Here is a 25,186-nt window from a genome sequence, read left to right as displayed (position 1 = left end):
GGAGGGGGAGGGGGGATAGAGATACACGCGCACAATGAGGATGACGAATCGCGAGCAACGAGCATGTAACAGCCCTCGAAAGGCCCTTCTTCTTCACGAGGGCCGCCGTTCTCGCGCCCCTGCCTCTCCATTCCCGGACACTTAATCCTCACTCTATTATGTTTCACTTTTTTGCGTCGGCTCTCATCCCTTACATCTCTATCTGCGCGCGTCTTTACCTTGCTGCTGCCTAATGCAATGTAAAAGATCCTTTGGGAGGAGACGTTGAACAGAGAGAGAGAGAGAGAGAGAGAGAGAGAGAGAGAGTGCGTGTAGAGGGAGAGGAAGGCTGGTAATAGGGAGCAGGAAAATATGATGTCGCACGCTATTGTGCCTGATTGGGAATCGCTACGAGCGACTGATCCATGCGCAAGGGGTGACTTTAACGACCCTTCTACTCTTTTTCATGCACACAGGCAGACGCAATGATACGGCCTCGTTCGGTTGCTAGTAGCTTTCCTTTTTTATTCTTTCAAACGAAGGTGCAGTCGTGCGCTGCGTCGAAGCGCGCCCTGCCGCGCTATGAATAAATGTGGGACAGTCGAAATCCCAGGGCCCTTTATTCTGCAAAAGTACGTACCTTCGCTCCGTCTATTCTCGCTTATTTTTATTACTCTCGCTTTTTCCACCTTGAAGGAGTTAATCGGTGAAATTCCGTTAACGTCGAAAAGTCATTGTAAGGCTCGTTCAGTATACGGCGCTCCACTCCTGGCTCCTCCTGGTATCCGGAGATAGGAGCGGTGGGCCGAATGGGAGGGTGAGGAGGACAGAACCGATACACCGACGATAAAGGAAGCAGCTTAAGCACCACGGCGGTCGCACTAATTCGCCGAACTCTCTGATAAATCAGATTGGCCAATCGATCAAAAAACGCCGCGCCCCTCCCGCCGACAAAGCCGATGACTAAGCCTTCATCTATCACTAATTTCGGCCGGAACAATACGATCTGGCCAATGTCGGGGCGCTCGCTGTCATATCCACGGGAAATAAAAAGGAATTTACCATCTTTGCAATTAGATTTGATCTCGCCCGGAATGAATTCGTCATAGAGACGATGGAGTGTCGGTCGGTCGAGTGCAGCCAACCCTCTTTCTCTCTTGGCTGCGCACCCTCGCTCTCCCTCGTCCTTGTTAGGCTTTACACGGCGAATAAACAGCATCCATCGGTCTGCATCGCTTGGTGTACAGAGGCAGCAGAGCACATTGGCCGGATCCTGGGTGGGAGCGGCGGCGGCGGCGGCGTCGACGACGACAGCAGCTGGAGCCTCAGGGTCCAGCGACGCGTGAAACGATTGCCGACGAGGCTTTCGATTCCCCGGCGCCCGCGAACCAGAGATGACCGATGAATTGCCTTTGTCAAATAAAATTACCGGCATGAGCCGCCTCCACCACCATCACCGTCGACGCCGACGCCACTCCTCGAAGAGGGGCGCTCCGGATCAAGTTGGCTCAAGCTTCTGTATTAGCCTACAGCCTCGTTTTTAATACCTCTGGCCCGCTCCCCTGTGAACGCTAACGACCTTTTTGCGGTGCAGCGGCAAATCCCGCGCTGCGCCAAGTGTATTAGCCTGGATATTTAATGCCGGCTAATGCTTTTTAAGGATTCACCGTCTCACGTGCGCTGCTACTGCCAAGGGGAATGCTGAATGGCAGCGCGGAGCACCGAGTGTCGTGGGTGGGAGGGCGGGGGAGGGGAGGAATGGAGAGGATGTACGGTGAGTCAGTCCCTTTCTCCGCTTTTCGCGATTTTTGATTGATTGTTGTTGGCTTAACCGGTGTCGTGTTGGCTATTACTTTTTCCTTCTGACTTATGATCAATAGCCCCGGATTGACGACTTTATTTCACGATAAACCTGCATTTTGCACTCGTTAAGGATTTGTTGTAATGCGCCGCCGCTTATAAATCAGCGCCCAGGGAATCTCGATTCGCAAATACTTGGGCGTGCAATTTGCTCGGCCGGTGGCCAAATTTGCGATTTAATTAATGGATTGTGAGAAGACGGTGCCGCCCCGACATCGGCGAAAAACAAGTTACGCCACTGCGAATTCAATCATCGACGTTATTCAGATCTAATTAATTTGTATTCTTCAGAAACTATACTCAATTAGTCGCGGAATTTAATCCGTACAACGTTATGTTTACTTATCAAATACTTTCAATTGCGAGGGACTAAACTTTTTCCGGTGTGTTTTATATATAACTATTGCTGCACTAAAACTTAACGTGGAGAAATAAATTCATTTGGCAAGCTGCGAGTATCGTCGGATCATAGGCGCTGCCTCAGCTCGTATAAATTTGCGTTATTGTAATCGCATTGTGATAGTAGTTGTGAATAAATTGATAAAAAGTGAAGAGGTAATACGTTATAGTTATTTTAAACATTGTAGGATATATTCTTTGTAATAAAAGCGAGCATTTTTAGCATTTCGTTTGGCGCACGCAATATTCTCCTCCTCCTCCTCCTCCCCCCTCCTCCCCTTCCCAACCCATTGGCCATTGGCGATGATTTTTGCTGGCAAATTTTGTACAATTTTAGTCGCCAATGCACAGGCGTGCTTTTTCACGTTGCGTCGCTGTATTATAGTAATAACTTTGAAACAGAAATTTGCACAGAGGGGGAGTGCACGCGGCGCGCGGCAGAAAAATTGAAATTGAAATATCGGCTCAAATGCAAAGTATTTTTAACGATTTTTAAATATTGGAAAATCCAGATAAATAGGAATATGTTTTTTTCGAAATTAATTATCGACTGGGAATGGAGGGGACGGCGGGGATCGGGTATTTCGGGAGAGGGGGGGGGTAGGAGTGTTGAGCGACGGAGGGGCTAGGGGGTTAGATGGAAGGATAATAAATCCGAGCGTATATCAAACGAATATTCCCGATATTTTAATACTCGACCGTAAAATCCCTAGTTCGCAACGTCATAATAGCGGGAATCGCAACGACAAAACAGACAAATTTTCGAGTGGCCGACGCCGAATCGATGTGGCCATGGCCGCGGCATTCATCGGCGCATATAAATACAATTACCGGGCAGTAGCGCAACGGCATTCATTCATAAAGCGGCGAGTCGGGCGGAGGAATTGGAGGAAAGGCAAAGAAAGAGGAGCGCGCGCGTGCACGCACACGCATGGCCGTCCCGCCGTGTTTTACGGGGCCTCTTCTCTTCGTAACTTGTTGATGCGGACGCGCGCGCGCATGCACGCAAGAACGGAGGTTGGAGAAGGTGAGAGCGGTGTCGTAGTCGATTGAGAATCCGTGGGCCGTGTGAAAATTGAAAAGGCTAGCGGCAGCGCATATGCGTGCAAGTGCGGCAATAAATTAGGAGGACCGAGAGACGAGTCCCGAAAGAAAAGGACGCCTGAGGCATTCTGGGAAGAGCGCGTGCACCATAAATTTTCAGCTCGCGCTCGAATGAGGATCGAGTGACGAGCGCCGGGCAGCCGTATGAATGGTCGAGCCGGTCAATGGCTACTTAAGATCTCCTTCACGGAGGAAGGAAAGAAAGTGGCCGGGGGAGGGGGGGAGGCAAGGGCGAGGAGCGAGTGATTTTGTTAAAAGCATCGCTAACTGTCTGTGATGGCGAAAGCTTGATCGGACAACGTATTATGTTCGCTCACAGTGTCGACGTACGAAATTGCTACGTAAATCTCTCTCTCTCTCTCTCTCTCTCTCTCTCTCTCTCTCTCTCTCTCCTTCTATCGCACGTACTATACCTCTCGAGTCTCGCTGTGGCTTTTGAGAGCCGAGCAAAATTATTGTATTTTTGTGTATTACGATACAGTATAAATATGTGCACTCCCTCTGTTTTACTTTCAAATGGTATTTTGCTTTTACAAATTTCAAATAGCAATTCTATGCTTTTTCAGCACGATTCCATCATTTCGTTTTCCCCCCTTTTACTTTCGTTTACTCTTATGTTCAAGCGAATATACATCTTCGAAATATTTAATGCGTCGTTTTTTCGTCCATTCGATAACAAATGATAAGCGTACTTGCTTATTAAATTTTATTTCCCATATTAAATTCAAACTATTATTCTTCGTCGATGTGGGTTTCATTGCGTGTGCACGCATATTCATAGCGCGAATATGATATCATAGAAAATAAAAAAAAAAAAAAAACTAAAGTGTGCCACAGTTCTTCCGTTGCAAAGAGCGAATCTGCTCTTATTATATCCGAAAAATATGCATAATTGTATAATCCGTGTCGAAAATGACATTTACTTTTAAATATAATAAAAACAAATTTATCTGACGTAAAATTCCATCGCTTGCCGTTTACTCTAAAAATGGCTTTGAAAAAGTATTATATTACAATACATGCAAAACAAATGATGCAAATAGTAATTGCATTATACGTCCAATTTAACATATGAATAAATAAAATGAAGTAGCATATAAATTAAATTCCCATTCGAACAATAGAGCGCTTAAGGCAAGGTAAAGCATTTATTATTATTATTATTATTATTATTATTTATTATTTTTTTTTTTCATAGTATTAGTCTTATTAGTTTGAAGAATAGAAAGAAAATTTCCACGCTCAAGAAAGTGAAATGCACGGTAGAAAAGAGATCTTTATTACGTTTCAGAGACTCTTTACCATCAAAAAGTATAAGCTTTCTTCGCAATTATAAAAAAAGACATATAGTAAAGAATGTAGTAAGCCTTGTTGCGGTTGTAATAGAGAATAAGATTTATGCTGTCAACGTTGTCGGAAAAACGGACTCTATCCGGAATGTATAAATAATGTTAATGCATTTACGAAGAAGTAATGTATACGTAAAAGAGCGGGCTTTGAAAAGAAAAAAAAAAACAAAAACAAAAACAAAAAAAAAAACGCTTCCGAGAAATTTTATTTAAATAATACAAAATGCAGGAGCACGAGTCCGTATGGTGAAGTGGCCTTTTTATTTATATTTATCAATAATATCATGAACTAGATGAGATAAATAGAGGAACCAAGGCATAAGCCAATTTCTCTCTCGTGTCATCCTTTTCAGGAGTAATGAATACGTTGTCAACTCATTAAAAAGAGTATATAGATCTGTCTTCATAACCTCCTCGGAGCAAATGAAAAATACAAAATATGTTCATACGATATAAAACACGTTTTCAACCATAAATTACATTCCGGCGCAACCGAGGCTAATGGCCGTGACGCGCGTCGCAATAATTCCACGTTATTTCAAAATTCTCGTTCTTAAAAAATAATATCAACAGCTCGTTTCACAGTCGAACGCAGGAAAAGCTCGGCTGAAAGTGCCCCGGTACAACGTCAACTACGTCAACTACGTCAACTACGTCAACTTCCTACCCAACATCCGCGCATTCTTAATTAACAATTTAAATACATTTTGAAGTTTCGTGTGAGTGAGCGGGCAAACACAAACGTCTGGTCGTCAGTCAACTCCCGAAATTGACTCGGATGACGATGAGGCGGCGGCGCCCTCGTGAATTTGTCATCGCTCGGGCGAAAAATGTCGAACAAGCACCCCGATAGAAGTAAAATACCTAGGGCATGAAGTCGGGGTGTGGTGTAGCGCTGGCCGCTGTGTTGGGGGGGGGGGGGGGGGGGGGGGGGGGGGGGGGGGGGAGGAAGGAAGGAGTATGGACTAGGTTGGTCTTCTCCATGTTGGATCGTAGCTCGTTCTCGTTCTTGTTCTCGTCTTCGTCTTGGTCTTGGTCTTGGTCTTCGTCTTGGCCTTCGTCTTCGTCGTCGTCGGAGGCAGCGGTGGCGGCGACGACGGTGGCGTAGAGGGAGACGAAGCTCCAATTACGTTAAAATAGAGTTTCCGGTGTAGGAGCGCACACGCACACGCTTTCCGTCATCGCTACAAGGACACATAGGTAGTATAGCAGCACCTCCGCCGTGTTATTATACGCTTGCCTACTTTCTCTCTCTCTCTCTCTCTCTCTCTCTCTCTCTCTCTCTCTCTCTCTCTCATGCGGCGTAATGTTACATGCACCTTGGGAGGGCGTATTTACGAGCGCGGCTCTCCTTGCCTCGTGTCTAATCATGTTTCGGTAATGTACAGCTACGCCTTTCTTTTATTCAGGCGCGCTGCGCTATATGGCGAGAGCCTGCCTCTAAAGTTATGGCGCGGTCGATTTATATACGCTGCTGGCCGAAGCGCAACGATTAATCATAATGTTTATTTTAAGGGACACTTTTACGATGATTATTGGCATTTGCCCCGAAGCGAGAGAAACGGCGAGGGAGAGAGAGGCACGCAGAGCGTGCGCGTGTGCGTTTGTATTTTTGCGATTAAGAGGGAGCGGCGGAGGGATGAAGCGACACACAGCACATCGGCAGAAAAACTCGTGTGTATTGTAACCGCGAACGCGGGGAGGAAAGGAAGAATTTTTTATTAATAAAGTTCCGCGACGGTATTAAGTTTGAGTAGCCTTAACTGAGAAATAAAAAGAAGTGTGTGCGAGAAGAGGAAGTTTTTTATTGGAAAACTTGTTACAACAAATTGCGCATTAAACGCAGCGGGAAAAAGATGCCGTTTCATAAGGAGTAAAAAAAAAAGAAAAAAGAAAAAAAAGAAAAAGAAAAGTAAAAAGTAACGAATAAAAGTATCACTTTTTAGTTTAGTTTTTCAGCTTGAATAACTTGAAAATTGGATTGTTAACTCTGTATATATCACTTTATCTCCGTGTATAGACAGTTGGAAACATATCCGAAGTTATGTTTTGATTTCGTTAATTAAATTACAAGAGCAAGTACTTTATAAATAAAATTATATTGTGCGAGTTAAGTTACTCGTGTTTTCTTAAACTTTTCATCATTGAAACTCGAGAGGATACATACGCAAACACGTATGCGCGCCCGTGTACATAGTACATAGTGGTGCATACACAAAGTATCGAAAGTCTTTTGTAGTAATTGTGGCAAATTTCAATTACGTTATTGTGTCTTAAACACCTCGCACTTCTTTACTAACGACCCTTTTATACTCTTTAATGCTACTTAAAAAGTTTAAAATAAAAACGAGTCGTACCGTGGCGGATTATTAATAAAAATCGACTCGTCAGACTTCAAAATCAACGACGGCGCGCGTCTTCGTTAATGTAACCAGATGAGGTGGCTCCCTTTTAAAAATGACACTTTTGCCAATCAAAGTGTAAGGAAGCGATTCTTCGTAAAGCAAAAGCTCCGCCAACGACGGACTATTCGTTAAGGGTGAAAATTAAGACATCTCGGGTGAGCACGTGATGAGATGATAAGGAGATCAAAGACAACGAAATTCGAAGTGAGACTTGTTATTTTCCATCAATATGTAACGAAGCTCAGCTCCATCGCGTTCAGCATAGATGTTCGCCTTCGTCGAGGCTCGAAGCGCGTCCTCGTCGTTAAAATCTTGGAATATTTTTGCGTCAGCTCGACTTCTCTTTGTCGCTTCCTCGAACCGCTTCGTCTACTGTCTTCCTGACGCGGACGCCAGTGCACTGATGCGACGGCGATAAGAGTTTGTCGCATATAGAATAATGACGACGATGTAGACAACGACAAGGACAACGAGGACGAGGACGACGACGAGGACAACAGAGGCGGCCCTGGAGACTCGTTCTCATACCATTTATTTCTCTAACTCCTTCCTCCACATCCCCACTAACCCACTCGTTCTATCACGCTCTCTCTCTCTCTCTCTCTCTCTCTCTCTCTCACTTGCCGTAGTTACGAAACCTAAAGCAAAGTGTCTTCTTCAATGTCCGTCCTTTGACTCTATATTTCACGTATTAATAAATTACGATCAACACCATCGTTATAACGTTAATTATTTGTGTAAACGAAGGTATGGCAAGTTAGTTTTCCCTGGGCTTTCAATTTACTTTCGATTTTTCCATTTGTTAAAAATAGATACATTATTTTTCAATTGATTTTGCAACTATTTTAGAGATATTAATGTAATTAATATATCTTCATTGTTATTATATGTATTTATATATCAAATAAAAAACAAAAAGAATAAAAGAAAAATAGAAACAAGATATTCGTATACTAAAAGTGGACAGATTTTAATAAAAGAATGTTTGATTGTAATATTGCCTTAAAGCAACAATTCGAAAAGTAATTTATATTTCATAATATATATTACATTTCAAATATATATATATATATATATATATATTTGAATATATAAAATTTATTTGATTTAAATTTATTTCACTTTTTATATCACGTCAATCTCATTTTATGTAGCCATTATTGAATAACCGAGCAAAATCGATGTGCAAATTTTTTCTCGAAGAATTTCTGATTTATTACAAGAAGAATCAACATTCATTACTAAATTAATGCGTTCTGATAAAGCGGATTAAATTTTACTATCAAATAAGTAAATGAATTGAATATTATTATTTTGAATATAATTTAATTTAATTATATCTTGTTAACAATATATACATATAAACGCGCGCGCACGCACGCACACACACACACACACACACACACACACACACACACAGAGAGACACATATGTATAAATAATTCGTAATCTGCTAAAACAATATATTGTGTAGGGTGGAAGTGGGATTATTCGAAGTGGGATTCATTATAACGCCATATTTTTAATTTTTATTAAAACCTGAAAGAATAAGGATGAATGCATAATCAATTCTAGAGTGATCGATAGTAATAATAATAATAATAATAATAATAGAAAATAATAACAATGACGATGATAATGTTAACGATATTGATGAGATGTTCAGGTAATGACGATAGTGACGATGACGATGAGATTGTCAATGACAGTAATAATAACATAATAATATTAATTATCAATATCATTTTTAGCTTAAAAACGCACGGTTTATTTATTTTAATATACAATACAATGAATATGTTTAATTAAAAATGCGGTACACTGCTTAATAAATGTATGATTTATGTTTGGATGCAAATTGAATAAATAATAATTAAATGCTCGCGAAGGTTATAAAGGAAATTTGTTTTTAAAATTTATCTCGATAAAGGTGCTTGAATTACAAAATTATCCAACATGCCATAAGACTTTAATCATGTTGCAATCGTTAATATTTGTATTTATGCACATTAAAGAGAAGAATAATTCTATAATCAGGCAAACAATAGATAAAACGAAATATCTTGGCATAAATAGTAAGGCCAAGTTTATCTCTAATGATGGCGGGTAAACAAGAAACGTACATTGTTCTAAGACCCGACAATAACCGAGGTAGTTAGGTCTATTTTTATTAAAAATATTCAACATTCTTAAAGACGGCATTCTTTTCCAAATACATAAAGTCAAATTCCTAATGAAGGAGAAGTGTCCCACGGGCACGGCTCGCGAAAAAAAAACAATATAAAAGGCCGCTAATGCAAAATAATGAGACATATCGAAGCAATAGGAAGAGGGTAAACGGCGGTAGATAAAAATTCAAATTTTAAGAGTTTAAAACATTTGCACGCTCTTAGTGGGACTTGCCGGTGCATTAACGCGTAGGGTCGCCGTCTCGAGGAAAAAGGTTGGAAAAGGCAAATAGCCGCACGACTACACGTACGGCCGATTCGCTTAATACGGGGGCTGGGCTGTACGGGAAATGCGGTCTCCGGCACGAAAATCTCGATTTCCCGGCAAACTTAATGGGACACTTAAGAACGCGACGGACACATGCAAAGAGCGTCATCGCGCGTTAACGGCCACCGCGAAAAGGCGGAGGCGTCGCCCGGCTTTGCGATAAGGGGATGGCGTGTCCCGATAGGCGAGCGCAATTTGGCTTCAGCGGATTTTTGTATTGTCGTCACGTGCGCAATCTTATTACCGGCACACGTGGCGTAATATTCTCACGACTACGCTCGGAGACGACGTGTGCATTAGCCGCTGCAAGGGAGGAGTGGCCACCGAAGGATGAGTGCGCGCCCTCTCGCCTTCATCGACGTTCTTATATGGGATGCGACAGAGGTGGTGGTCCTCCGCAACAAGCCACCCACCCTTAGGGGGTGGCCGAGTGATCGAGGAGCGCCCGAAGTTTGCGCGATCGAGCGAACACGGCCACAATGCCGCCTCCCCCCCTCCCCCCTCCCCCATCCCGCCCCACCACCCCGCATGTACATTATATCTCGCTCGCCGAAACTTCGACCGGGAGTTCCCCACCTCCCCGGTCCACCCACGTCCCACGTCTTACGGCGCCCAGCCCTCGCTCCGCTCCTCCGCGCCCGGTGTAATAACGTTAGGAGCCGCGGCACTCGCGCCCCGTCGTTTCTTCATCCCCGATAGGCCGCAGTCGCATCATCGACGTGACCGAACTCGCCAAGTCCTCGGATAAGTGCCCCGCGCCCCGAACAACAACTTCCACGAGCGAGGATGAGGGGCGCGCCGCGGTCCTTTTTATATCGCCAACTCGGGAGCTCGGATACAGGCCCTTAATGAAAAAGTACTTTTCGCCCGTCGGAATATTTGCCGGCCACGCCCCGCTTTTGCGGATTCCCGTCTAATTTGGTAACGTGATTCGCAAATTTTCCTTAACGTGCAGATCGAATTTCCCGTCGCGAAATCTGAGGCTATGCCTGCCTGTTAGCGCGGGCTTGACGATCGAGAAAGCGCGCCATTGTCTTTTCCCTCCAGTCCTCTACATTGCCTTTCCTTTTCTCTTGTGTATTGTTTTAATTACAAGGCAAGGCGAGCTTAACCAGGCCCCCTTCAAATCTTTACCTAATTCGGCACGTTCGTCACGTTCGAAGGATTTTTCTTGTTTTACTTTCGCGGCCGCTATTTATTCGGCGAATGTGCACGGGAGGCCGAGAGGTGTTCTCACTTTACGTATGAATTTAAAAAATCTCTCTCTCTCTCTCTCTCTCTCTCTCTCTCTCTCTCTCTTCGGCCGGGCAAGGAGCGATAGGTGGCCCGCGCGAGAAAATGCGAATCCCGCGCGAACGAATAAGTCGTTCACGCTGAATAAATGTCACGAGCCTTTATTAAATCCGTGCAATTTGACTCTGAATATTTGTCACATCTTTTTCACGCGAACTTTAATGATTAGTTATACTTTGATAATTAGTGTACGTAAAATTTTCCAGGCGAAAGTTTGACGAATTATTTTGTGCAGGTAAATTGTTCCAAAAGAAACGAGGTTATCTTGGTATTTAGAGTGAAGTAATTGAGTTATCGCGATAAATTAAGTTGTTACTCCACGTGAAGGAAAATTTACTTCAAAATGTCAAACAGGCTGTTTTTTACAATTTGCCGAGCTTTCAGCGCTTTTTGCCATTCTTTTCAGACGTTTTTATTTACATTTTTGTCTTTATTTTGTTTAATTTTTTTTTATTCGGTTTTTTTGGTTTTTTTTTTTTGGTTTTTTTTGTTTGTTGTTTGTTTTTTTTTCTTTTGAAGGTAATGTAGTCTGTTATCGTGTTTATCAAAATAATCCAATTTTTATTAGTTTTTATTAATTGCGCATTGCTTCGTGTGCATTTTTCCTCGGTAGATCTTTTAATTATTCAAAAAACAAAGCAAAGAAAAACAAAAAGAAACAAAACAAAAAACAAAAAACAAAAAACAAAACAAGAAAAAAAAACAGAATTTCGTCCAACATTGCATTCTAACGGTATTTTCGCATAATTTTGAAACCACATTAATAGGATTGTTTATAATGCTGGGAATTATTTTTTGAATATTTTATATATCACAAAAAGCAACTTTGTTTAACAAATTGTTTGTCTGTAAAAAAAACGAGAAAAGCGAACGGTGCACGTGCGAATCCGAAAAAATTCTTCGGTCATCGGGGTGAAAATTTAATACCTCCGTCGCTGTCAGCTGTGAGAGGAAAAGCGGGGAAAATAGAGGAGAAAAAAATAATAATAAAGAATCTTGGGGAAATAAAAGAGTGCACCGGGCGAATAAGCGTTAACAGCGTTGTACAAACCGCATTTGAAGGCGGAATGAGCCGCGATAACGGGGCGCAAAAAGGGTGCCGGCAAAGAAGAAAGGCAAATGTTTCCACGCTGACGAGGACTTGTAAAAATACGGGGCAATAAAACAATTCGCTTATATCATGGGGGTCGCGCGCCGGCGCTAAAAAACCCTTACCGCCGCCGCCAGAGGGAGGAAGAAATTTTCAAGCATTTTTCGGACTTTGTGTAAAAAGTAAAAGCGCCATTATTATATAAAGCTATTATACAGTGGAGTTTGACCGTGGCTGTACGTACGTGAATCGCCTTCGTAAAAACTTTGGCCCTCTCCTCCCGCTTCTCTCACTTCCTCCCAATCCGGCCAACGGGTCCTCTCGCCCAGCCATTGCAATTCGTGGCTCCCAAACTCGAACACTCCTGAACACCTCCGTTTGCCGCTCGACCTACTATCCCGTTCTCTCTCTCTCTCTCTCTCTCTCTCTCTCTTTCTCTCTCTTTCTCTCTCGCTCCCTCTCGCTCCCTCTACCTGTTTACACATACACTCCCACACAGTCACGCGCACCCACATGTCGAGTTACTTTCTAGGGCGGACGCATATATTTCTCCCTCGCTTGACAGGGACATTTTTTAAAACGATCTCGCTCTCTCTCTTCCTCGACTTTTTCAGCGCTCGCTCACTCACTCACCGCTGTGCTTTCACTGATTTGCCCTGTTATTAATCAAGGAAATTATTTTACTTGTCTCACACTCTCTCTCTCTCTCTCTCTCTCTCTCTCTCTCGCACTCTCGCACTCTGGCTTCTTCACCCACGGGTTTATTTTTGTTTTCCTTTTTGAATAACCAAGAGTTTTTGACTTATAATTTACGCCTTAGGCCTGGGGCACAGTTATTTATGAATGCATTCTTCTTGAATTGTCGCGAAAGACTTTATATAATTCTATTGTAATTTGCGTAAAAGTTTTGCAGAATGTGCACGATGTCCTGAAATATAAGGGTTGCATTTAAGGCGCGGGAAGGGTGACAGGGCGGCTAGGGGGTGGGAATTCCTTTCGATAAAATCAGGAATTTTCGCGATACATAAGAAATTGCGAAACTCTCCCGACGGGATTACGAAATAGCGACACGAAAGCCCTTCGGCATCACAGCGACAGGATCATGCATTCGTACACGGATGAAATGTCGTGCCGCCCTGTCTCCGGTTATTAATCTCACAATGAAAATATGATTAGAGACCCTCGATGCTACGATGAGCATAACGTGCGCACGCACCTCGTGATCAGAGATTTTTTTAGGGCCCCGTGCACGTGACCCTTTGTTAAAAGGGGTTGAAATTGAAGCACTGTGTACATTACTCGCACAACAAGTAACTTCATTACACGGTAATTACATTCACTTTCGCGTTAATGAGGCAGTTTTTTTTCTCAGAATTATTAACCCTTGGTGCATTGCATTTTGCAAAATCATAATTTCTTCAATATTTAGTACAGGAAGGTAATGGAATTATTAAGCTTTCCGTTCATATTTTATTAAAATTGAAAGTAAGTTGTAAAGCGCCTAGAAATTTTCACCGATTTTTTAAATACGCAAAAGCAGAGAATATTGCTTAAATAGTGCCTCAACGTCGAGAAGAGACGAGAAAAAAAAGAGAGAGAGAGAGGGGGGGTGTATGGGAGGGGGGGGACAAATGAAAGAAAAAAGAGAGATAGAGAAAAGAACCTTAAAAGATCGTTGGAGGATCATGACAATAAATAAACTGTATCGCTATATCTTTGTATCGTATGTTATGGAATAAGCGATACGGATCGTACAACGTATTCATTAATATTTATTACGAATTCGTTAAAGCGGCGAGACATTTTCAGCGTCTGCCAGTTCAATTTTTATTTATTTATATCTTTGGCTTAATAAATACCAAGATGGAATCTCTATTTCTTGAGACTATAAGTAATGTATATTATTCACAACTATTTTTGTGTGGCGAGTATTAACCTGCCAATCAATTATGGATTTCTTAGCAATGAATGCATTTTACCTCCAACAAAACGGAGTTAGAAGAGCGAATGTAATTATTTATATTTTCGCATAGCCGTACACGCTCGTTTAAATATTCCAGATTAGTCCGACGCTACGCGTGCCTTTTAATTTCATTAGAATTTTGGTCTCAAAACTCTAACGCTGACCATCGTTAATTTAACACAATATACGCTACATCTCGTAATGTCCTGGCACCTCATAGGAAACACGAATAATGACGACGATGACGATGATTATGATGATGATAACGATGATGCTAATGACAACTAAAACAATAACAACGACGACGACGATAACAACGACAAACACAACAACAATAATAATTGTACCAGATATTATAATAACAATAAACACAACAATGTCTCGGCGTCTTTTGAAAACAGAAAGGAAAAAAAAATAGGCCCGATTCCTTTAGTCGTGGAACATCGAGCTCGACGCTCCACTTCCCCTTATAGCTTGCCATGTTAGATCCGATTGACTGATCGAGCACTTTATCTCTCGTGTTCCAGGTTACCGCCACAGCAGCAGCAGCAGGTGGCAGTCGGAACCCTGGGCCCGGGGATGGGTGTTGGCGGGGGCGTTGCCGGTAACGGCGGAACCAACGCTGGGGTCGGCCAGGGTCAGTCCCTCGTCATGCCAGGATTCCCCATGAGAGCCGCGGCCGTGCCCAACTACTCGCCATACTCGCCCTCGCGCTTCCACATTGACAAGCGCTGCCAGCATCGATGCTCCTGGAAGTGCTTCAGCATCGCCCTGATATTCATCACCGTGGCCCTCGTCGCCATGCTCGCCTACTTCGCTGGTAAAGTTAGATGGGCTGCTGCTGTTGGGAATGTAGTGCCGAGCCTGTGACTGGATCGCGGAATAGCGAAGAGGGGGGGGGGGGGGAGGCGACGACGAATGTGCTCTTAACAACGACCTACCGATTGGAATTTTCCGAGTGATAAGGGACGCTGACGTTTCCAGAATTGATATTGGGAAGAATTTTGGTATTCGACCGGGATGGAAGGTTTATATCGACGATCGTGTCTCCTTGTTATGCGGCGATACGGCGTTAAGGCGGTCGGGCGGACAAACGCCTTTATTTTATCAGTGGGAGTTGCGAAAATGCGAAGGGCCGTCCGTTAAATTAAGCGAGAAGAAATATCGAAAACATTCGGTGTTTGTAATTTCTGAAAGTTATGAAAATTATATTGCGGTGAGGTATCGCTGGTTATTTATGAGATTTTTTAGTGTCTACGCTAATGTAAAAGAAATCGCATAATTTAAGAATAGAAATTGCTGGTGAATTTATACAATTTCTGATCAATGACTAAGTGTACGAGGATAAAGTATTTTGAATAGGGGGATCGGCTCGTTACATGAAAATTAACTTTCTTTAATCTATGGTGTGTTATAGTATCGGTCATAAGGGTCGTTATGGAGCAATAAATTCAACAATTGTTGCGACACAAATACTTTGTAGCTTGAAATATAAAATTGCGAATCCTTTAATAATAGAAATAAAGTGGTATTTGCTGTAAAAAGTTTTTTTTTTTTTTTTTTTTTTTTGTTGATAAAAATCCGCACAACTGTCGACGACACATTATCGGCAACTTTCTCTTAATGCACAAAAAATCGTAGATCATCAATTTGCATTACTTTGTCAATGAATTCGGGCTTGGGATTAGAGTCGGAATTTAATAGAGTCAAAAATATTTAAATTTCTAACTAATAAACTGATCGACATAAACAATTTTGACTTGACTAATGCAATTCTTGATAATGAAATCTGAATAATAAATATACGCGAGTAAATTTAAAAGTGGAATGTAAGATTGGTAAAGCTTATTGATTTTGCTTCGGGTGCATAATTCATGGTCCCTGTCATTTTATCGATTTTAATAAGAAGAAAGGAGAATTGCTTTAGCCTTTAGAATAAGAAAAGCGCGCGGGCATTATTTTAAAAGCAAATGTAAACAGCATATTTCATGTACCGGCGTAATTTGTAAATTTACATGATATTTTTTCGTTAACCTGTTGCTCTCGCTATTCAACTTTTCCAATTGTAGTTCTTAATTTGCATCATCCTTACAATCCTTACATTACTGCGGCAGGCAGTTTACATAGTTTTACATACAAACACGATATTTGTCCCGCTGACACACTACTAGTATTTTAAAATTTGTTTATATCCGAGTCATGGTGAATTATCAATAAAATCCGAATGTACGTCGATTCAGCGAGTAATAGCCGCGTACTAGTGGCACTCATCTCGTGTGAGCCTCTCTGAGCCTTTGTGAGCCTCTGATCCTCCTCATCCCAGCCTAATTGCAAAATGGCGAAGGCAATCATCTCGTGGCCGGCAGTTTCGTTCGAAAAATTTTCGACGTCTGGTTGCGCAGCTGCTCGTTCGAATGCCGCGCCACGCGCGACGCAAAGCCGCCGTTTTGCGCGAGGATGCGGCGGCTTTGCGGCAATCGTTAGGAGAATAATACGGAAATTGGAACGATTTCTGATTCCCGCGGCGTGATACGCGCCCGGCATACACTCTTGGCTGGACGCCGTGACACGGAACACGGAAATTGCGCCCGAGGAAAAGCATTTTTCCCCGGCTTTCGACGTCGAGCACTATGACGCTGCTAATTTGGCGCCCCAAGATTGATAGGATTTTATCATAGGAGGGACGTCATGAGAAATCCTATGTAAGGCTCGATCTTCTCTTTTATTTCGACATTACACCGATCGCGCCGCATTTTTCCGACGGGGCATTTTTCATCCCCCGATAAAACGAGGTGGATGGATTATTGCGCCGCCACCTTGGCTTTTTGGAATTGAAAGGAAGTTTAATGAGATGATAGGAGACGCGCACTAGAGGCATCCATTTTTGAGATTAAAACTTACTTTTAATGTCCGAAATCAGTGGCTCGAGTACAATTGCCTGTGGATATCGGCAGGCGGTGGCTTATAATGGCTAGTCAAGCACACACGAGTGGGCAGTAAAAAGTAACGGTAACATTAAGATTTAACAATCCCGCGCGCGCTCCCATTGACCGATTCCTACTCCCCTATCCGAAAATTTAAACTCCTTCGCGATTTATAGCTTATTCTGCAAAACTCGTGACGGCGATATTTCCTCTAGACGCGTCCGTACGAAGGTACACACCCGTTCGAAGCCCTGGCGCGTGCTCGAGCTAATTCACGGCTTCCGCGTTAAGTGGAAAAAACAAGGCAAGGAGAGAAGAGAAGGAGTGGAGTAGTCGATGCACTTAACAACGCCGCTGGGAATTATCAGTCGACGGAGCGGAGGAAAAAAAAACGAGCGATCGCGATCGATAAATAAAAGCAACGTTATTCCACTTTACTCAACACCTTACGTACGTACGTACGAGCAAACAGACAAGTTCAAACAATGACGCACACTAGCATCGCGGCTGCCGCTGCTTTTTCTTTAGAAGAAGCTCCTTCGTGCTAGACGTGGTTCGATGTTAAAAGGCGACAGTCGCGAGGCGCCGGCGCGCACGACCCACAATGGGAGGCGGAGAGTAGCCTTTATCTCCTACGATAATACTCGATGATACATCGATTTGAATGGAATTTGAGGAAGAAGGGCGATAGGACGTGGACACGACGGCAATTCTTGCAAAGTATCCGGCGAAAAGCTCCTCGCGAGTCCGAATAGAGAAACGCGCAATAAAACAATGCGATTGGGTGGCGGGTGGCCGGGAAGGGGTCGGGAAGGGCCTGTTGGTGTGTCTGTTTCGTCATTTCTTTACTTTAAAACGAATACAGTAAGAGTGACTCGGTACTGCGCTGAAAACAAGTGCATTGGAAATTTTTGCTCGGGCGTGTACGGTTTGAAAAAAATGGAGGGTTCGTGGGAGATGGACGGCATTATCGGGGGATAAACAATAGGTAACCATAAAAGAGAGAGTTTTATCTCGTTCGGCTAGGCATAAGGAAGAAGATTGGAAATAGTTTTTGGAAAAATAAGACGGCAGAGCGATGCCCGGCAATTTGTTTAGCTTCATTTTCCAAAGAAGAGAAACGATGAAAAATTGAACCCCCGAGTCGATAAAAAAAAAAAAAAAAAAAAAAAAAAAAAAAGAATAAAAGAAGTGAAAATAGTGACCACCGTGTCCGTGGCCGCGGTTACGTGAGGGAGGGACACCTGTCCATTCTTTCGTCGACCGGCTCTTTTACTTACTTTTTTTCTCCTTCCCCCCATTCTCGCATTTATATTTGACGCGTATTTGCGTTGGCTTTTGTCAAAATCGTTAGTCAGGCTTCATGTTCGCTTATTCTGTAAATATACACGACGAAGACATAAAATTCTCAATGTTGAGTCTCGTGCGGATTCTTCCCTCGGCCGCAGGATGATAAAAATATCGATTGCTGATTCATCGGGAGTTCCGTTTCATTGGTTACAGACAACGTTTGGTTTTATAATTTATATATACATAAATGTATGTGGGCTCTGTACGTAGGTACGCGTGTACGTACGTGTATATATATATATATATATATATATGTAACGAGACACCGGTAGCATTAAATGTTAAAAAGAAAGGTCTTTGAACGTTAAATTTCATATTTTATTATTAACGAATATCGGAGTTTTGTCATCTTGTCGTGGAAATTTTATTTTATATTATTTTATGCGCTTTTTTGTTCTTCTTTTTTTTTTTTTTTTTTTTTTTTTTTTTTTTTTTTTTGATTATTTTTATCATCTTTTTATTTTTATTAATCATTCGATAAAATGATTATATGAGGAAGGGCCGAGTTTATCTAGTCTCTTATATTACCAATTTGATTTTCATCGTGGAATGATGCTACTGAAATATTTAAAGTCCAAAATCCAAGATAAGCAAATATTCATATTTATTCCTTGACGTTTCAATTTAAGGAGACTTTAAATTTTTCATAAATGCTTATATTTAAATTTGAAAATATTTTCAAATAAAAATAGACTTTGTAATATTTCATTTAATTGAATGAAATTAAACTTTACAAAGGAAATTTTTCATAAATAGTATTCTCAATGAAAGAAATTTTTTAAATTCTAATTTTACGTGTAAAATTTATCAAATGAAAAGCTTTTCATAAAAATTCCGTATTTTGTACACCAGTTTTCATATATTTCATTAAAATATAGATAACTAAGCTGGGGTTCGTTTGAAGTGCGCCTTGCATAATATATCTTAAATATTTATAAAATTAATTTAAAAAAAAAAAATGCTTATAATTTAATTAAATTTTCAAATTTTTGTAATAGAGCGCGCATGAATGTTGACGTTAAATGTTGAGAGTTGCACGAGTCGGTTGAATTTTGACGACAGCTAAAGACGCAGGGCTGGCGCGCACTATATTCCCGAATCGAATTCGGTTGAACTGAATATTCATACGGCTAATATATTCCAATCGTATATTAGAACACATAAAAGAATAAATGTATTCAATTATTAACAAGAACCGTCTCGATTCAAATTTTTAGCAGTTAACTCCATGAAGCAAATTGACAACTCAAATTGCAATTTGGTACAAGACATCAAGGCTGTCACTCACGAGAATGCAAATGTGCACGATTCGATATCCACGCAAATTCCTACCGAAGGTGAGTTTCAAACAATCGATCCCTTCCGACCGTTCCATCATTCTAATTCCGTACTGTCCTTTGAAATATGTGTTCCCTGCCAAGCCAGGCTTTTTATATAATATCTCCTTCAAATACCATCTGATACATACATACATACATATATATATATAATTTCACAATTATATCAACAATATTGACGCAGAAGAATATCACAAACAACTCTCCCAAGAAATTGCAGGCCTTTGAATGTATCGATGCATGAATTATGAATATCTGGTATTATTTTAGAGCCAATTAACCTTATCGATTGTTATGAGTTGTGTTCACGGAATTTATTGCGCTTAAATTCGATTGAATCGTCAATTAATGTAAAATACATTACGACGTATCGCCCGATGATGAATATATACAAGAAAACTCTTAAAAGCATTTTCAATTTATTTAAATATCTTTCTTTTCCTAGAGCTTCCTCTGTTCCCTTCGTTTATCCCTAACCCAACACTACCACCTATTAATATGCAGATAGTATGCACCATCACGTACTCTTAGCTTAGCGCAATATTGATAATTAACGTGGATTTTGGTGACTTATTTTTTATTTTATTTTAATTTTTTTTTAACTGAAATTTTTCAAACAAGTTGCATTTGTATTTAAATTTCATGGAAATTTCTATATTAATATTCTTTTAATAAGCATAAAATAAACTGTGTGAAACTTATTGAAATGTTGTTTCGCTTAACACTTTAATCTTCTTTTTATTCTTCTTTTTATTCTCATTTTCTAATACAACTATCATTAAGAAACATAAAAAAAAACGAACAAAAAAAAAAAAGATTCAAATATTACAAGTCTTATGATTTGAGTAAACTAATACCAATGACATTAATTATCGAATATTAAAAATTTGAGAATTAGAGATTTATTATATACATCAGAGGCTTAAATTAAATAATCATCCACATATTCGAATTAACTCTACTACGAATAAAAGATTATTCAGTGCATTTCAAGATTAAATAATATTTATTAAACTTGATTCAATATTTTTAATAGAATTTAATTCGTTTATTTTATAGAATTTAGCATTCGTGCATAAATTAAATAATTAATGGATCAGAGTCGTTTTTCATCTAATTGATATTTCATATCGTGAAACAATAAATTATACTAATAAACTGGTTGGATAAATTGGATTACAAAATTAATTTGTAAATTAACAAATCTTGTATTTCGAGATTATCATTAAAGGGTACGAAAATGCAGAAAAAAAAATAAAAGAAAAAAAAGTGCTCGATTTCATTAAAATATCATTGTAAATGTAGATGAAATTTATCTCTTTGTAACGTTTATGCAGAGTCACAAAGAAATGTAGAAAGGACACGAATAAACGGACGTAGTAGTGCATTTCTCTCTCTCTCTCTCTCTCTCTCTCTCTCTCTCTCTCTCACTGTATAAAATGTTAACCAAGAGGTGTAATAGTGACAGATTTTACGACCAAGTCCGCACAAAAATAGAAGCAGTTGATCATCGAAAATATCGCAAAAGAAAGGGCAATTATAACATAATGAGTAAAGCAAATGAAATAAGAATTAATAACCATTATTCATACGACCGTATAATTCATCTTGAAAAATGCATCGCACTGTAAAACAAATACTTTATACAAAATTCACGCGAGATATTAAATATATACGCACTCATAGATATACGAGTTGGATAGTACTAATGTTATCCTGTGGAGTACCTTGAGACATCTCGATTTAAAAGTGCATGCGAGGAGGACGGGAATACAGTGTTCGGATATTTCAGAGAGCCTACCGACGAGCACAGCGGAGCATTCGAGCGCGGCGGACTCGGCGGACCAGCAGCAGAGCGACCCCCAGATCCAGCAATCTGCCCAGCAATGGCCTGCCGTCCTCGAACTCCATTCGTACAACGTGGCGCACTCGGCCGTGATACCGGCCTATCACTTCTGGAACACCGAGTTCACCAACAAGCAGCCGGCCTTCATCAGGCTCAATCTCACACTGCCCTGGAACGCGAATTTCGCGGTCTATGGGCGTCGGAACGTCGCCCCGAGCGTCACCCAGTACGACTTTGTGGAATTTGTGAAGGCCGGACGCTTGGACCATCGGCTGAAGCGCGAGATCTTCGCCAACACCGATGTCGCAGTGAGTTTTACTCAGAACGCGTCCGGACGGTCGATGTCACCGAAACGCCAGCCACTGATACCGGTCCATGTCGAGGACGAGGTTGAGGAGGAGGACGACGAGGAGGAGCGCGAGGACGGGGAAGAATCGGTGTCCTCGGTGATTCAACATCTGTTGACAAAGCGCTCGAGCCTCGACGTGCCGCCTGGAGTTAACGTGAGCCTACTCCAGTACCTAGATACCGGGCGCTGGTTCCTCTCGGTCTACAACGACGAGCTCCAGCCGCACAAGGTCACGCTCGTCGTCACCGAAGCCGAGGGCGTATCCACCACCTGTCCCAACGACTGCTCGGGTAGGGGCTCCTGCTACCTCGGCAAATGCGACTGCATCGACCGATATCAGGTGAAGACACGTCTGTTAACCTTCTCGTAAGACTGCCTATTTTAACCCCACCGTGTGATCGATACTACACCCCCCTCCCCCTCCCCCACCACCACCTCCACCCACCAACCGACCATCAACCACCAACCACCAACCACCAACCACCCTCTGCACCCTGTCTCTTTTAGATGGTTATATACCCGTTATAACCCGTGGATGAGCATCTTTTTAGGAGCTTTAAATCTCCGCTTGAATATTCCTTTGCGCGCCGATCGATCCGCCTCTCTCATTTTCAAATATAAGCTCCGAGCGACAATTTATAGCATTTGAGAGTCCGCTGTTACCATTTGCCTTTCTTCCAGTTGATAAAAGTGCATCTTTGTTTTATTTCAAAATAGCTGCTGCGTCGATTATAAGGATACTCAGCCACTATTTGCGGTTATAAATAAATAAGCAGCTTTATCTCTCATTGTTTTCGTGCTTCCCTTTTTTTTTTTTTTTTAATTTTTCCCTTTTTAAGGATACAATCGCTCGAATAAACGTGTGCTCTTTACCACGCACTCTTTTTGCAAATAAGTCGTTCTTCGTTAATCATGGTGGTTAGTTATAAATTATAAGGCAGAATAAAACCCATCATCGTTATTCATTGCTCGAAGTAATAAGAGCAATTACCGACGATGAAGTTGTCAATATTAACGATCGAATTAACCTTCTGAAGGATGAAAAATTTCTTTTTATTTATTGCGGCCAAGGCAATAATTTTTATTGCGTCCTGGCGTTAAAGGCAGCGCTAATTTTGCGAGAACACTTGGGCCGAAAAAGTCGAGCAGTGAAATGTAGCAAAGTCACGTTTAATTTGCCCGAGCTTTCCGTGTGGTCCGAGCACGTCGAAATTAATAATGTGACAACAAAATTTCTTCTTCAATTTGTATATAGAGGAAGAAAAAAAAATAAAAAAAATTGCTGATTCCGTGTTCTAAGACGGTAAAAGTAAGCTGAAAGCCCAGCCAGCCGCTCAGCAGAATGAATCACGATGCTGGGGAAATCTCGAGATTGAAATTAAAAATTCAAAGAATCAAAAATTTAAGACTCACGACTCTAATCGCCCGTGGACTTCTAACCTTAGGAAGCGGGCGTATCCGCCTCTAACGCACGACATATTTCCAATTGAAAAAGAAACAGGAAGGCTGCGAATTTAATATTCATGTCCTCGGGAATCGGTTATCGCCAAATGTAATATAGAATGTCAATACGCTTGCCTAAAATCGCAAAATTTACGAGCTCGCGAATCTCAAGCATGTTAAATAAATTGCCTATCGGCAAAATCCTTTGCATTACCGGGCATCAATAATTATAACCGAAGCTTCCAAGTCCCATCTCCCCTCTCACCGCCGCCGTCACCGCCATCGCCACCGCCACCCCCTCCTCACCCCCTTCCACGCCCAACGAACATTTCGATCCTATCGCTTCCGGCCCCAGTCCAAGAATACACGCCTCGATCCTTCCGTTGTTTGCGCTCGGAGACCTTCGCGAGACGGCCGCCAGTGCAAACAACACGTCCGCCATGTTTACCGAGGGCCGAAATTCGCGCGCGATAACCGCTCGCCAAATTACCGCGGAGGCTGGGAATTAATGCGGAGTCACGCGCCGCGCACGGCAGATCCGCCCCCAAACGCCACTGATCCCGGCGACTTAAATCCAAATCTCAAAGATACATAAGGGCGCCCCACGCATAGCCGTGTGTATCCAGAGACGGGCGCGAGATTTTTCGATCCCCGCCCCGCCCTCGCGGAGCTTCCGAGTCTTATTAGGGAGGATCCCGGATCAAATTAGCGGGATGTATCCCAAGAGCTCGGCCGAGCATGGAATTCACATCGTATGACGGGAGTTGAATTTGAATTTGGCCTTTTTTTTTTTTTTTTAAACGTGCGCCCCGCGCGAAGGATGAAGACGTTCAGCATGTAAATTGACTCGCATTTGGTAATTCATATCTCGTGAAACATGACACTTATGAAAATTTATAATCTGCTTGTAAATACAGTATTCTTTAATTTATTTCTATTTCTTCTGAAGACGTTGGTTGGCTGGTTGGTTGGTCGGTTTGGGTTGGCGGGTGGTGGGTGGGGGTGGGGGTGGAGGATAGGACGACGGTACTGCGAGTGCAAGGCGCTGAGCAATAACATAAATTATTCCGAATGTCGGCCGCTGTTTTTCGCGACATTTGCGGATTAAAATACTTGGGGAAACTAAGTGCCTTTGATCAGTACGTCTTCAAATTGCGCAATAAATTATATTTTTTATGCATTGCTTATGATTAATGTTAAAAAGAAAAGAAAAGAATAAAAGAATAGGAGGGTGCGGGAAACGATAGTCTTCAATTGCTATGAAAATTAAAAGTAAATGTAAAGCATTTGTAAATCGTGATTCATAGGACGAAAATGAATTTCCCTACTTAACGCTTCTCCGGCGCTTCGAAAAATAATTGTTATAATTTCGAAAGCATTCCTTTTAATTTGATAAATAGTAATGTGAAAATGTAATTTACGTTGAGTTTTAATTATGAAATCATTTAACAAGATGAAAAATAAAATAGAAGATCTTGCTGAAGGCATATCATATCTATTTAAAAGGGAAGAAGACTATTTTAGAATTCTGATTAAAACGCTATTTCTTCTCCAGTGAGGAAAAAGGTGGATTCTTTTTCCCTAGATAGGTTATGTTCGGTCCTCGCGCTCGAGAAAAAAAGCAGACTCTCCTTTTTCCAAGAGAGATGCAGCATTTTATTCACAACCGTATTTCAACATGTTATAAAAGACAGTTTTAAATTTTTATTCTTCTCTGTGAATTTGTAGCGTCCTTACGGGATGCAATCAATATTGAAGGAACTTTAAAGCCAGACGAAATTACGTAATGGACTATTTTGTAGGAGAATAAGGATGTTTTTAAAAAATTATTGGATGAAAGGGATTAATGATTGAAAGATGAATATAAATTTTGGCAGGGCTCAATTTAAATTAAAAGGCTTGTTATTTACCGACGATGCTAAATTTTCTAATAAAAAAAATGTAACTGACTTTTTTTTTATAAACGATTGGAAGAGGCCGAGCCGACGTCCCCCATGCA

At 41.5% G+C, this 25,186-nt stretch overlaps 1 protein-coding gene across 4 annotated transcripts in view; it reads left to right on the top strand.

Moving 5' to 3' along the window:
• Ten-a (Teneurin-a transmembrane protein) overlaps window positions 1–25,186 on the top strand; it is a 99,265-nt gene that overhangs the window by 22,272 nt on the left and 51,807 nt on the right. For all 4 annotated transcript variants that reach the window (XM_011502547.1, XM_011502546.1, XM_011502545.1 and 1 more), the window contains exons 2-4: window positions 14,466–14,758; window positions 19,430–19,549; window positions 21,342–22,084. In XM_011502547.1, the coding sequence (XP_011500849.1) occupies window positions 14,466–14,758; window positions 19,430–19,549; window positions 21,342–22,084 (1,156 nt within the window). The remainder of the gene's footprint in view (window positions 1–14,465; window positions 14,759–19,429; window positions 19,550–21,341; window positions 22,085–25,186) is intronic.

The sequence above is a fragment of the Ceratosolen solmsi genome, unplaced genomic scaffold, assembly GCF_000503995.2.
Source record: "Ceratosolen solmsi marchali unplaced genomic scaffold, CerSol_1.0 scaffold39, whole genome shotgun sequence".
NCBI classification, from domain to species: Eukaryota; Metazoa; Arthropoda; class Insecta; order Hymenoptera; family Agaonidae; genus Ceratosolen; species Ceratosolen solmsi.
This window is presented reverse-complemented; position numbering and strand designations above follow the sequence as displayed.